The 15,000-nt window shown below is 36.6% G+C and overlaps 1 protein-coding gene across 2 annotated transcripts in view; it reads left to right on the forward strand.

Annotated features, from left to right (window-relative positions):
• The window catches only part of coro2bb (coronin, actin binding protein, 2Bb), a 31,011-nt gene that overhangs the window by 7,881 nt on the left and 8,130 nt on the right, over positions 1 to 15,000 (forward strand). Inside the window, exons 3-10 of one of the 2 annotated variants that reach the window (XM_077209744.1) lie at positions 44 to 102; positions 7,832 to 8,032; positions 10,767 to 10,883; positions 11,185 to 11,334; positions 12,316 to 12,480; positions 13,220 to 13,336; positions 13,440 to 13,544; positions 14,765 to 14,861. In XM_077209744.1, coding sequence (XP_077065859.1) covers positions 88 to 102; positions 7,832 to 8,032; positions 10,767 to 10,883; positions 11,185 to 11,334; positions 12,316 to 12,480; positions 13,220 to 13,336; positions 13,440 to 13,544; positions 14,765 to 14,861 — 967 coding nt within the window. In that variant the 5' untranslated portion in view covers positions 44 to 87. Of the gene's footprint in view, positions 103 to 7,831; positions 8,033 to 10,766; positions 10,884 to 11,184; positions 11,335 to 12,315; positions 12,481 to 13,219; positions 13,337 to 13,439; positions 13,545 to 14,764; positions 14,862 to 15,000 lie in introns of both variants that reach the window. The other variant, XM_077209745.1, reaches the window with a different exon arrangement.

Raw genomic sequence — 15,000 nt, forward strand, 5'->3', positions numbered from 1 at the left:
GTGTCATGTGTGGTTTACTCTCTCTGTCTTATTCCTTCATTAGATCAGCAGCAGAAGAGCATTCTGGGACTGACAGAGCAGATCTTCATGACCAAAGTTAAGGTAAGAAGACTGACACCAGAGTCTGAATGAGGATGCCGGAGATAATCAGTCAGGAATTAATACGGCTGACAGGGTCTCATGGAAATTAATAAAAAAAGATTTTTTTCCAGTTATGATAGAAATTCATATACACACACACACACACACACACACACACACACACACACACACACACACACACACACACACACACACACACACACACACACACACACACACACACATTAATATATATATACACATTTATATATAGGTACGCATTTCTAGTATAACTGGATGAATATTTTAGATAAGTATACATTATTTTAAACATGCAACTCGCTATATATATATATATATAAGAAAGCTTAAAATATTTTACTTTATTTTGTGGTATGCGATGCAAAATCTTTTTTATCTTGTTTAGTGGTAAAACATATTAAACTGCACTGTAAAAAATTATTTTCATGATTTATCACAACTTGTTTTCTTTTCTCAAATCAACTAAGATAATTAATGTAGTTCAGATAACATTATATTTTGAGTTTCTGTTGATTAAACCAATCTCCATCATTTAATTAACTAAAATTTGTAATATCAATGAACTTAAAAATTTAAGGCAATCAGGTAACTTAAGTTAAACCAGCAATCATTTTTACAGTGTGCCAAACTTTTTCTCTCATTTTAAGCACAGAACTCGCTCATTAGTGTTATATTAATGCATAAAACAAGTAAAAGCAATTTACCAATGTGGTATAAAAAATAAACTAGATTTTTTATATTTTGCAAAAAATAAAATGCATCTTGTTTAAAGACATTTTACTATTAAATGAGACAAAACTGATTAAAAAGTGTTTTTCACCTTTAAAAAAGTGTATCTTTAAAAAACTGATTATCCAATAAAAACAGGCAACAGGGAATGTGTGGGAATCTTGCAGGAAACACACAACCTTAACTTTCTTCATTTCTAGAGCTCTAGTTTCAGTCACAATCACACACTTGAGTTAAATTGCAATGGCTAATTGTGCATTCGGCAGTGCTCCTTTTGTCTTTATGTGAAGATATTAATATAATCCTCTTCCGGTTGCGGATGGATCCCCATTGTGTCTGAATCCCTGAAGATTCGGTTCGAGTCTGAGTGCGTGTGTGTGTGAGTGCAAAAGAAGGAAACGCACGAGGGCAAAGCAGGAATTGAGCTGAAACAATAGCAAACAATGAAACGCAACTCACTAAAACACAAACCACAGGATGAGAGGATCAGGATCAGTCACTTCAAAAACATTTAGCATTTTAACTTCATACTAATGTACATATTACATATTAATGTACTTCATACATGTGGAGTTCTGATTTCTGACCTATAGTGGACAATAAAACGTGTGAGAAACATCACTTTTCATCCACTATATAGGGTGCAAAAGCCTGAAGAAGATTATGTAGCTCATCTTTCTCCTGCAAATCCTCCAACTCATTAAATCGAGTTACACAATCTCTGCCGTCCGCGCGAACACAACGTCACCGCTAGATCACAGTGAGAGAGAGAGAGAGAGAGAGAGAGAGAGAGACAGACAGACAGAGAGAGAAAATAGGTCATGTTTTCGCTCTCTATGTGATTGGTGACGTTTGAACATGTGGGACGCGTGTTATAAACCTCAGACAGAGACACACAACATTAACATCCCAGAACTGTTCAGCTGAATGCTCACCATGGGTTCATGGGGGGAAATAATAATTCAGATTAATCAATGTCAAGTCAAGTCATCTTCATTTAAAAGGCGCTTTTAACAGTATGGATTGTTTCAAAGCAGCTTTACAGTTGTAACCCCCTTCACCCGGGTCCCACTCGACCCGCTCCGAGCGGGCCTCGAACCCGGGTCTCCGGCATGAGAGTCAGGCGCTCTGACAAGGAGGCTAAAGACTGCAGCCTCTAGCATCTGTCGCCAGAGCGCCTATTGCGATCAGAGGAGTGAGGTTTACTCGCACAGCAACTACTAGCTGGCCTCCGTTACACTCACCCCCCTAAACTAGGGTGACCAGATTTCTCGGAGTGGAATACGGGACAGATACAGAACGCATGCGTATAGAGGGAATGCACGTGACGTCACCGTTGGCCGGAGTGACTGCGGTTACGCCCACAAGTGGCAAAAAGACTGAGCGGCAGCATTGGTTTTCAGTGTGAATGCTGCGGAAAAACACACAAAACGCGTCTAAAACGGGAAAGAGCTTTGAGACTGACTGTACAACTAGATTTGACAAGAAATATGAGGAATATTTTTACAGACTACCTAAAGCTACAGAACAGAGAAGCAAATAGATCGCTACAATTCATAGAAACAACTGGACTCCAGGCAGCGAAAGGTGGATTTGCAGTTATCATTTTCGTGTCAATATGCTGAATTTAGTGGTAAAATCATTCTCTATATATTGTATTGTTATATATTGTAGTGACAACTCATCAATCAAATATTTACCACTGTATATTCTGTATAATTTGACATTTTTAAATAAACACTGACAAAAAACTATACAAGTTTTAAGTCTCTTGACGATATGATGATATATATAACATTGATAAGTGATCACTTGGATTTAGACCTGCCTATTTTGTATTTATATAAAGCATTCACAGGCAAATTTGCTGTATGTATTTCCCTGGTGTCGAAATCAGGCACATATAAATGTCAGGAAACACGATTCCTGGCTGCATGTTAATATCCATGGATCTCTGGATCTTTAGTAAGTTGTAAGGAACACTATATTGAGTCCAATCTTTAGTTTAAACTGATAATCGTTTGTTTTACTTGCGTTTTCACAGTTTCCCCTATTAAATCCAGTCACGCAGCTGCTCTTCTGCCACTCAGTCCGCCTGAGGGGGCGTGTTCCGGCGGGAAAGTGACGTTAATGCATTCCCTCTATTAATGCGTCTTACATGCGCTTCATTAGGCACACTAGCACACACACACAAGGTCTCTCCCTCTCTGTCATGCGCGCGCTACACGGTTTGAACGTAACATATATATTCACTTAGCCTTTTGGAAACGAAACCTATTATATATAAAAATATATATATATATTAATGATGAAATAAGGGACAAAACATGATTTTTTCAGAATAAGTCGGGACACTAAAATTAGAGTGGAAATACGGGGCTGTCCCGGGAAAAACGGGACGTCTGGTCACCCTACCCTAAACCTCACTCCCATCCGGGTCACGGCACCAATGTAACCCCCTTCACCCGGGTCCCACTCGACCCGCTCCGAGCGGGCCTCGAACCCGGTTCTCCGGCATGAGAGTCAGGCGCTCTAACAAGGAGGCTAAAGAGGTTTACTCGCACAGCAACTACTAGCTGGCCTCCGTTACACTGTGATAATAGAAATTACCGTAACAGATTGTTTTGGCTTTACAGCAGCTCTAGAATAAAGTTATTGTCCAGCTAAAGATAGTTTTGATTGATTCACTTCCGCTGCAAAGATCATTAGTTATTAACTTAGGGGCCGCTAACACGACAGCGTTCTAACAGAAAAAAGCACTAACGCGCTCCAGCCGCCCATCCGCACAAAACAATGCCTGGTGTCTCGAGAACGCTCTCCCTGAAACAGGTTCGAAGGTGAAAGCGATTATCCGTTTTCTCTGTGCAAACCGTGAAAACGCAGACGGTGCGATGGGTATGCGCGTTTGAATATGTGTGCAGGCGGGTAGTCCTTCTTCACAAATCAACCCTCAACAAACTAATTGTCCTGCCTTAAAAATGTATAATACATAATTTTTTGTCGCGTCTGCGTAGCCTCGCGAACCAGAATTGTCCCGACAACGTTTTATTAGTACAGAGGTAAAGGGAAGGAGACCTTTCACACGGCGAGAGACTAGTTGACACTTCAGGGATGCGTTGTCACCGTGTCCATGTGTAGGTCGTTCATCAGATCCGGATACGGCCTGGATCCGGTGGACTGCGGTAAACCTCGGGATAAACAGAGAGACTAATATTAGCGTAGATGCCATCGTTCTTATGATGTACCAAGTACATCAAGATTTATTGGAAGTGTTCCCGGTTCCAGCTGATCTAAACTATGCATTGAATTATAGAAGTCTATAGTGTGTTGTGTATGCTAAGCCAAAGAGTTCTGTTTTAAGTCTAGATTTGAACTGACAGACTGTGTCTGCTTCCCAGACAATGTTAGGAAGATTGTTCCAAAGTTTTGATGCTAAATAGGAAAAGGATCTACCGCCTGCAGTCGATTTTCTAGGTATTATCAACTGGCCAGAATTTTGAGATCGCAATAGACATGAAGGACATTAATGTGTTAAGAGCTCGCTCAAGTACTGCGGAGCTAAACCATTTAGTGCTTTGTAAGTAATCAGCAACCTTTAAAAATGTATACAATGTTTAATAGGGAGCCAATGCAGTGTTGAAAGAACCGGGCTAATATGGTCATACATCCTGGCTCTGGTAAGAACTGCTGTGTTTTTTAGTTTATTTATTAAGCGTGCAGGGCAACCACCCATAATACCATTACAATAATCTAGCCTTGATGTCATGAACGCATGAACTAAAAGTTCCGCATTTTTAATTGAGAGCATATGATGTAATTTAGATATATTTTTAAGATGAAAAAATGCGATTGGTATCAAAGAGCAAAGACTCTGTAACGGTCACTTTGTGTTTTATGGCAATCTGAGTTAAACTGAGAACTGCGCATGTGCGTAGAGTGTCAGTTAGATTTTGACAAGTGAGTGAGGAGAGGAGAAAACCGCTCTGCCGACACTCTTTGTATTCTTTCTTTTATTTCCTTTTTCTATTGTGACCAGAGTTGGATGTTTGTTTTTGTGTACTTTTTCTCGCTCGATCCCCATGTATGCGGACGAGTGTGACGTTTGAGTGGTTTTATTAAACGCGGGGAAAATACGACAACTCTCGTCTCTCGTGCATCTTTTCATCCGAGGGCAACATCTCAACTTTGCGTTACAACACACACACACACACACACACACAGGTTCCTAACCGACGACGAAGACTTGACAGAGCAGCCATCAAGTGTTAGACAGTATTTTAGGTTATTACGTGAGGAAGTATTTTGCCCAATAATTAGAATCTGTTTTTTCAGAATTAAGTAGTAGGAAATTACTAGTCATCCAGTTTTTTTATCAGCTGCATTCCATTAATTTTTTGAATCGGTAAGTTTAATCATGGAGTGAAGAAATACAGAGCTGAGTATCATCACCATAACAGTGAAAAGTAATGCCATGCTTCCTAATGATATCTCCTAAGGGTAGCATGTACAGAGTGAGTGAGTGAGTGAGTGAGTGTGTGTGTGTGTGTGTGTGTGTGGGTAGCATGTACTGAGTGAACAGCAACGGTCCTAGTACTGAGCCTTGTGGTACTCCATACTGAACCTTTGACCGATAAGACATCTCTTCATTTACTGCTACAAACTGATAACGGTCAGATAAGTATGATTTAAACCATGCTAGTGCAATTCCACTAATGCCAACATAATTTTTGAGTCTATTTAAAAGAATGTTGTGGTCGATAGTGTCAAATGCAGCACTAAGATCGAGTAACATCAATAGCGAGATACAGCCACGATCGGATGATAAGAGCAAATCATTTGTGACTCTAATGAGAGCTGTATCAGTACTATGATACGGTCTAAATCCTGATTGAAAATCCTTGCAGAAACAGTACCATTTCTTTCTAAAAAGGAACATAGTTGTGAAGATACTGCCTTTTCTAGTATCTTTGACAGAAAAGGTAGATTCTAGATCGGCCTGTAATTGACTAATTCTGTAGGATCAAGTTGCGTTTTTTTAACTAGTGGTTTAATCATAGCCAGCATAAAAGTTTTTGGTACGTATCCTAATGTCAAAGATGAATTAATGATATTAAGAAGAGGATCTATGACCTCTGGAAGCATCTCTTTCAGTAGCTTAGTCGGTATAGGGTCTAACATACATGTTGTCGATTTAGATGATTTAACGAGTTTATAAAGTTCACCCTCTCCTATACAGGTGCTGGTCATATAATTAGAATATCATCAAAAAGTTGATTTATTTCAAGAATTCAACTTAACAGGTGAAACTAATATATTTTATAGACTCATTACATGCAAAGGGAGATATTTCAAGACTTTATTTGTTATAATTTTGATGATTATGGCTTACAGCTTATGAAACCCACAAAATCAAAATCCCAGAAAATTAGACATGAAATTACACAGGAATACCATGGTCATTGAACCAGGTTTTTGTTCTTTTGGCAGTGTGGGCAGGTGCAAATCCTGCTGGAAAATGAAGGAAGCATCTCCATAAAGCTTGTCTGCTGAAGGAAGCAGGAAGTGCTCTGAAAATGTTGTGGTAAACGGCTGCGTTGAGTGAACAGCACAGTGGACCAAAACCAGCAGATGACATGGCACCCCAAAACCAACACAGACTGTGGAAACTTCACACTGGACTTCCATCATCTTGGATTGTGTGCCTCTCCATTATCCTCCAGACTCTGGGACCTTGGTTTCAAAATGAGATGCAAAATTTGCTCTCATCAGAAAAGAGGACTTTGGTCCACTGTGCTTTATTGAATCCAGAGTCAACGCAGCCGTCTACCAGGACATTTTCAGAGCACTTCATGCTTCCTTCATTTTCCTGCAGGATTTGCACCTGCCCACACTGCTAAAAGAACCAAAACCTGATTCAATTACCATGGTATTCCTGTGTAATTACTGTGTGATTTCATGTAATATTCTAATTTTCTGGGATTTTGATTTTGTGGGTTTCATAAGCTGTAAGCCATATTCATCAAAATTATAACAAATAAAGTCTTGAAATATCTCACTTTGCATGAAATGAGTCTATATAATATATTAGTTTCACCTGTTAAGTTGAATTCTTGAAATAAATCAACTTTTTGATGTTTTTCTAATTATATGACCAGCACCTGTAGCAATGAATGAATCGACTTTTTCGTCAGTGAGACTACACTGCACTGTCTGATTCCGTATTGGACGGCTGCATAGTTATAATTTTCTCCCTGATATTATCAATCTTGTAAGTAAAAAAGTTCATAAAGTCATTACTGCTGTGCTGCTTGGAAACATCTGGGGTTGAAGCTTTATTTTTCGTTAGTTTAGCCACTGTTTCAAATAAATACCTAGGGTTTTGTTTATTTTCTTCTAATAGGGTTGAAAAATAAGCAGATCTAGCAGTTTTTAAGGCCTCTCTGTATGCAATCATGCTCTCTTTCCATTAAAACTATATTAAAATTATTACCAGTAAAATTGATAAAATTTGGGACCAGAAATGATTCAGACACTTTGAGCTAATCGTGTTTTGCTGAAGTGTTTTTTCTTTAATTGCTAATGCACCTTTTTACACCACAGACTGAACAACATGAAGCATTGCTTGGTAATTGTTTGAGCTAACCTGGTATTATCTAATTGTGTAGTTAAATTTAACAGCTGACAGATATTCAACATAATTCATGTGTGAGACAGTCTAACAGAAGGACGGACAAAACCAGTGAAATATCAACTGAGTTCTTCTCATATTTTATTACCATTTTCTAGGGAATAAACTGTGATAATGTGAGAAATGTTGAAGGTGTCTGAATAAATTTTGGTTTGACTGTGTGTATATATATATATAAATGTGTGTGTGTGTGATATATTTGATCAACGCTGCTGGTTTAGTCTGTGTCTCTAGTCTGATAAGTGTTTGCTCTGGTAACTGGTGGTTTCTCGCTGTGTTCGTCTTCTATAGATGTCGTGGCCCTCGACGTACAGAAGCTCAAAGTTCCGGCATGTTTATGGAAAAGTGGGAAGCAGGGAACAGTGTTACGAGGGAATTCCCATCACTCACAGCGTCCATGACAACCACTTCTGTGCCGTTAACCCCAAGTTCCTCGCCGTGGTCACAGAGAGCGCGGGAGGAGGAGCGTTCATCGTTATCCCACTTCATAAGGTAGAGTTAACTGATCGACCACCTGAAACCGTACATAAAACTAACCAGTTTAACCAACCAAGTGAAGCATAATCGTACTGTACATACTAAAACTAACCAGTTTAACCAACCAAGTGAAGCATAATCATACTTTGCATACTAAAACTAACTAGTTTAACTAACCAAGTGAAGCATAATCGTACTGTACATACTAAAACTAACTAGTTTAACTAACCAAGTGAAGCATAATCGTACTGTGCATACTAAAACTAACCAGTTTAACTAACCAAGTGAAGCATAATCGTACTGTACATACTAAAACTAACTAGTTTAACTAACCAAGTGAAGCATAATCGTACTGTGCATACTAAAACTAACCAGTTTAACTAACCAAGTGAAGCATAATCGTACTGTACATACTAAAACTAACTAGTTTAACTTACCAAGTGAAGCATAATCATACTGTGCATACTAAAACTAACCAGTTTAACTAACCAAGTGAAGCATAATCGTACTGTGCATACTAAAACTAACCAGTTTAACTAACCAAGTGAAGCATAATCGTACTTTACATACTAAAACTAACTAGTTTAACTAACCAAGTGAAGCATAATCATACTGTGCATACTAAAACTAACTAGTTTAACTAACCAAGTGAAGCATAATCGTACTGTGCATACTAAAACTGACTAGTTTAACCAACCAAGTGAAGCATAATCATACTGTGCATACTAAAACTAACCAGTTTAACTAACCAAGTGAAGCATAATCGTATTGTACATACTAAAACTAACTAGTTTTACCAACCAAGTGTAGCATAATCGTACTGTGCATACTAAAACTAACCAGTTTAAATAACCAAGTGAAGCATAATCGTACTGTACCTACTAAAACTAACTAGTTTAACTAACCAAGTGAAGCATAATCATACTGTGCATACTAAACCTAACTAGTTTAACTAACCAAGTGAAGCATAATCGTACTGTGCATACTAAAACTAACTAGTTTAACCAACCAAGTGAAGCATAATCATACTGTGCATACTAAAACTAACCAGTTTAACTAACCAAGTGAAGCATAATCGTACTGTACATACTAAAACTAACTAGTTTAACTAACCAAGTGAAGCATAATCGTACTGTGCATACTAAAACTAACCAGTTTAACTAACCAAGTGAAGCATAATCGAACTGTACATACTAAAACTAACTAGTTTAACTAACCAAGTGAAGCATAATCATACTGTGCATACTAAAACTAACCAGTTTAACTAACCAAGTGAAGCATAATCGTACTGTGCATACTAAAACTAACCAGTTTAACTAACCAAGTGAAGCATAATCATACTGTGCATACTAAAACTAACCAGTTTAACTAACCAAGTGAAGCATAATTGTACTGTACATACTAAAACTAACTAGTTTTACCAACCAAGTGTAGCATAATCGTACTGTGCATACTAAAACTAACCAGTTTGACCAACCAAGTGAAGCATAATCGTACTGTGCATACTAAAACTAACTAGTTTGACCAACCAAGTGAAGCATAATCATACTGTGCATATTAAAAACTAACTAGTTTTACCAACCAAGTGAATTAAAATCGTACTTTGCATACTAAAGCTAACTAGTCTAACCAATCAAGTAAAGCATATACTGTGCATACTAAAACTAAGTTTAACCATCAAGCATTACTGTGCCAAGGTTTTGGTCTTACTACCATCACAGTAATGTTGTTTAACTAGAGATCATGTGCAAATGCCACTAGAGAGACAGTAGTAATCCATAAGCGTGTGTGTTCAGACACGTGTGTTCAGTATTTGGAGTATGTATTGATATCAATGTTAGGCTGGGAGTGAGAGATGGAGACACATGTGACTGGTACAGACACACAATCAGTCCTCTGTTAGAGTTCTGATACTAGTTAGTTCATTCCTCAAGCGTACACAAACTCTACTGAAACAAAAATCACATCAGAAATGTGTTTTATGGAACTAAAGACGGTGTAGTGAATTAAATGCTTTTATTTTGGGTAACGTGGCTGCTCAGATTTCTGTGGAACCACAATGGATAGTTTGTTTGTAGCGCCACATTCTGGTAGAAATAAGAACTGCAGCCAAGAAAATTTTAATTTAGATTTACAAGTATTTACATATGTAAATAAAATTGAGGCAAGTTATTACACTTTTACTAGTGTATCATTTTAATATGGGAGTGGGTATATATATATATATATATATATATTTGTAAATATAAATATCAAGCCATCTTGTGCAGCATATGTGTATTTAAAATATGTTATTGCCAATTAATTTTTGACCAAAGTAATCCATAAAATAGAAGCAAAAAAATACTCTATACCTTGAAATATAGAAAAAAAGAAAAACAGCATGCAAAAAAAAAAAAATCACACGATTGTTTGGATCAAAAGAAAGTAATTAATTATAATGTCTAAATCTACAGCAATTTATACGTACATGACAACTTGCCCCGACTGTTATTGAGTGACTCTTGTCTTAACGTAGGTCAGTGTTATTTTATGTTCACTTTTTACCCAACAGATAAAAATTCTATATGAGGATATTGAGTTTTCTGAGAAATAAAACACACAAAAAATATTCTAATTTTATCCAGTTAGGCCTTAACTGTTACCAACATACAAAACAACTTCTAGAGAAAATGTTTGACTTAAAATTCTCATACATTTCCTGTGTGACAACTTGCCCCGGTCTAAATATGAGCTCATTTTCTCTCAGCGAGGGCGAATAGATCCTCATCACCCAAAGGTGTGTGGCCACCAGGGCAGCGTGATGGACATCAAGTGGAGTCCGTTCATGGACAACATCATTGCGTCCAGCTCTGAGGACTGTACGGTGAGAAATAACCATCATTAATCAGGTGATAAATAATGATGCCAATGCAGCCTTGAACAGGGATAAATATAATAGGCAAGGCAAGTTTATTTATATAGCACATTTCATACACTACGGTAATTCAAAGTGCTTTACACAGAAAGGAATGAAAATAATGACAAAATAAAAGCAAGGGAAAATCAAAAGGAGATATATGATACAGTTATAAAATGAATTAAAAGAGGATACATAGATAAACTTCTCATCTGGCATCTAATAATATCTAATAATACTGAAATAAATCTTGGCTTTTGAACCTCAGGTGAGGATCTGGCAGATTCCTGAGGGCGGTCTGAGAAGGAACATGACAGAAGCTCTGATGATCCTGATTGGCCACAGCCGGAGGGCGGGGCTTATTGAGTGGCATCCCTCCTGTAGCGGGATCCTGATCAGCGCCGGATACGACTGCAAGGTGACCGAGACCAGTGTTTCGGGGAAACGCATTACAAATCACTTGAGTCACGTAATCAGATTACTTTTTCAAGTAACTAGTAAAGTAATGCATTACTTTTCAAATTTACAACAAAGTATCTGAGTTACTTTTTCAAATAAGCTACTTTTTTTTCCCATTTATTGACTGACAGCTCTCTTGTCCAGAGGCGTTGTGTGTGAACATGATGGTTATTGTAGTTCTAGACTTAATATGAGCGTGCATTTACTCGTCTCACTTGCACAAAAAAGATTTTTTTTGCAAAATCAGACTATGCAAACCTATGCAGTTCATCTCACTTTAATGACCAATGTACTTTATATTGACTACTAAAAATGACTTTATATTTTTAGTTTTATTTGTGAAGTGTTGAAAGTTTTGTTTGAGCTGCGTCCTCCACTGTACACCCGTGAATTTGCACTTCCTTCAGCCTGAGGCTTATTATTTCAATTTTGGTGTGAAAGGGCCTTTACATTTGCCCAAAAATAGCAATTTTTGTAAAAACAAAAACAAAAAAACAAGCCCAGCCCAGGTGAAAAAAAGTAATGCAAAATTAATACCGTAACACAATACTTTTCTGGAAAAATAACAAAAGTAACGCAATTAGTTAAAGGTCCCATATTGTACATTGTACATTGACATCACATTTATACGGAAGTCACAATGGCTCGTGAAAAGGCACAGCTACTTTATGCAGGCTGTGTGCATTTGTCTGTGGATCCACTGTTTTGAAACTTATATGGTAGTTTCATAGAGCCTAGACCTCTGTTATCATGAAAAAAGCCATGATATTTCAGTTTTGACAATATGGGTCCTTTAGTTAAGGGAGTAACGCAATATTGTAATGCATTACTTTTCAAAGTAACTTTCCCCAACACTGACCAAGACACCCAGAACTAACCCGCAGAGAACTGAAGGAGTAGGACTAAAACAATAGTGATATTTTTGCTGTTGACGTAACAGATTGTGATTTGGAATCTGGAAGAGGGCGTGGCTGTGAAGATGATTGACAGCCATCCAGATGTTGTCCTCTGTATGTCCTTCAACACCGATGGAAGTTTACTGGCCACCAGCTGTAAGGATAAAAAACTGCGGATTATTGATCCACGTTCAGGGAAAGTTCTTCAGGTGAGTGCAGACGATCAATTATTATTATTATTATTATATGTGTATATATATATATATATATAATTTAAATAAAAAATATATATTTTTTAATTATATATTTTAACTGTACACTATATTTAAATGAAAAAGTTTATTTAATTAAATATATTTTGTAAAAAATAAATGTTATGTTTGCATTGTTCTGATTTGGTGTCGCTGAATTATCATACACATTACTGTTTTTATAATAAATATAAAAAATATACAGTATCTATATTTTCATTTAAATAAAGAAAAAATCTATTTTCTATTAATTTATATATATATATATATTTAACAAAATGTTTTGTAATTTTTTATAATTTTATTTTATAATTTAATTGGCTTATTTAATATTGAAATATTATAAATATTAATGTTATATTATATTATAAAATATTACTATTATGACTTTTTATTATAATATTATAATATTTCCCAATTAATCAAACACTGCTTCAGGTTTTTCGAGTTATTATTCAAGTAAATATAAATTACAATACAAAAAATGGAACAAATAAAAACACAAGCATTTTGATTTTATTTTTGTGCATTTTAAAGAGAATTAAAAAAAAAAAAAAAATACAAAACTAGCCAAATTAAAAAATGAAACTAATAAATTGATAAAATTATATTTATTTTCAGACTTATATTTGAACTCTACATTATATTTTAACCGAACCTGTTTGCTTAGTTATATATAATTTGTACATCCGAACAGGAAGCAGACTGTAAAAACACGAGAGTGAACCGCGTGGTGTTTCTGGGTAATCTGAAACGTGTCCTCACCACAGGCGTCTCCAGGTGGAACACCAGACAGATTGCATTATGGGATCAGGTAGGGTCTAAATGGTTGACAGTCATCCAGACATCATCCTCCACGTCTCTAGGCCGACTACAATACTCAACAGATTAATCTGGGCATTTGTTTATATGTGTAGGAGGACCTGTCTGCACCCATCATGGAGGAAGAGATCGATGGGCTGTCGGGCGTCCTCTTCCCGTTCTATGATCCCGACACACACATGATCTATCTGGCCGGGAAGGTGAGCGAGCCAAGTGCAAATATCCCGGGTTTTTTGTGGGCAGAACTATTTACACTTCGCCCACCATTGTCTGAAAACCCATCTGAGGGTTTTACTGTAAATAAAAATTAAGAACATTTTCGAAAAGTGTAAATAAAGTGCCTAACGCGTTAAAAGTGTTTAACGGGACAGGGACAAATAATGTCCCAATTAAGCAGGATTTTAATAAATATTCACATACACTGATAGGGTTGGGCATCGTTTAAATTTTAACGATTCTGATTCTTATCGATTTCTAATTTCGATTCCAATAAGGTAAAATTCATGTGTATTGCAAAACATTTAAAGGGCCCCTATTATGCTATTTTAAAGTTTCCTAATGTTGTTGTGGAGTCTCCTACAACATATTTACACGCATCAAAGGTAAAAAAAAAGGTTTAATTTCCTCATAATATACATTTGCACATCATCACATTTTCAATGATTCTCAAACGACTCATCAAATTAATCAATCCCTCTAAATCGCTATATCATGAACAAAAATCAACAGGCACTTACACAAGGAACGTTTGCCGTGCTTTAAAAACACCATTGAAAAACAACTAGCTATTAAGTAAATTTCAAGCATTGTTAAAGACAAGTAAACACTTAGTGATTAAAAAAGAACAAATAAAAAATTATCAATAGCAGTAAATAAATACAACTGAACAAAGATACGATTGAAATAAACAGTGTTTTAAGATATTCAGGTAGACAAACTAATCAAATGAAAAAATAACACTACACATTATAAATAAAATATACATTACAAATCCAAAGTTATTCAGTCAAGAACAGCGAGTGAATTTTCTCTTTGTCTTTTGTTTGATTGGTGTTATTATAGAGACGGCAGCAGGAATATTAGGCTGCTGTCACTTTAAGAGCTGCACGGATCCAATATACTGTTACGATACAGCACAGAAAACGGCGCTTGAATGGTTTAAAATCGCATTAAAATGCACAAGGAATCGATAAGGGGAATCGAAATTTTAATTTTATAACAAGTATCCGGTTCCTGACCTCTAGTATTCGATTCGAGAATTGGTTGTATTGCATACTGTTTTACAATGTACTACAATACACTGAGATGCAAATTATAATATTAATATACAGCATCTAACAAACTATTTACACTTGTGCAAAGTAAATCACGTGTGAACTGCATGTGTAATCTGACTGTGGAGATGGTGTGGCGTCCACAGGGGGACGGAAACATCCGGTATTATGAGGTGAGTCCTGAGAAGCCGTTCCTGCAGTTGCTGATGGAGTTCAGGTCTCCGGCTCCTCAGAAGGGTCTCGGTGAGTTTCGGCATCGCCATTCGGGTTACATCCAGAATAGCAATTTTTTTGTTTCAAATAAAGATCACGATTCTGAATAGACAACTACACAACATTACGTAATTACTGACTAAATGTAAATTGCTGCAGTTTATTTAAA

This window comes from Siphateles boraxobius, unplaced genomic scaffold, assembly GCF_051911475.1.
Source record: "Siphateles boraxobius isolate OS27281-9 unplaced genomic scaffold, OSU_SipBor_1 62, whole genome shotgun sequence".
Classification (NCBI taxonomy): domain Eukaryota; kingdom Metazoa; phylum Chordata; class Actinopteri; order Cypriniformes; family Leuciscidae; genus Siphateles; species Siphateles boraxobius.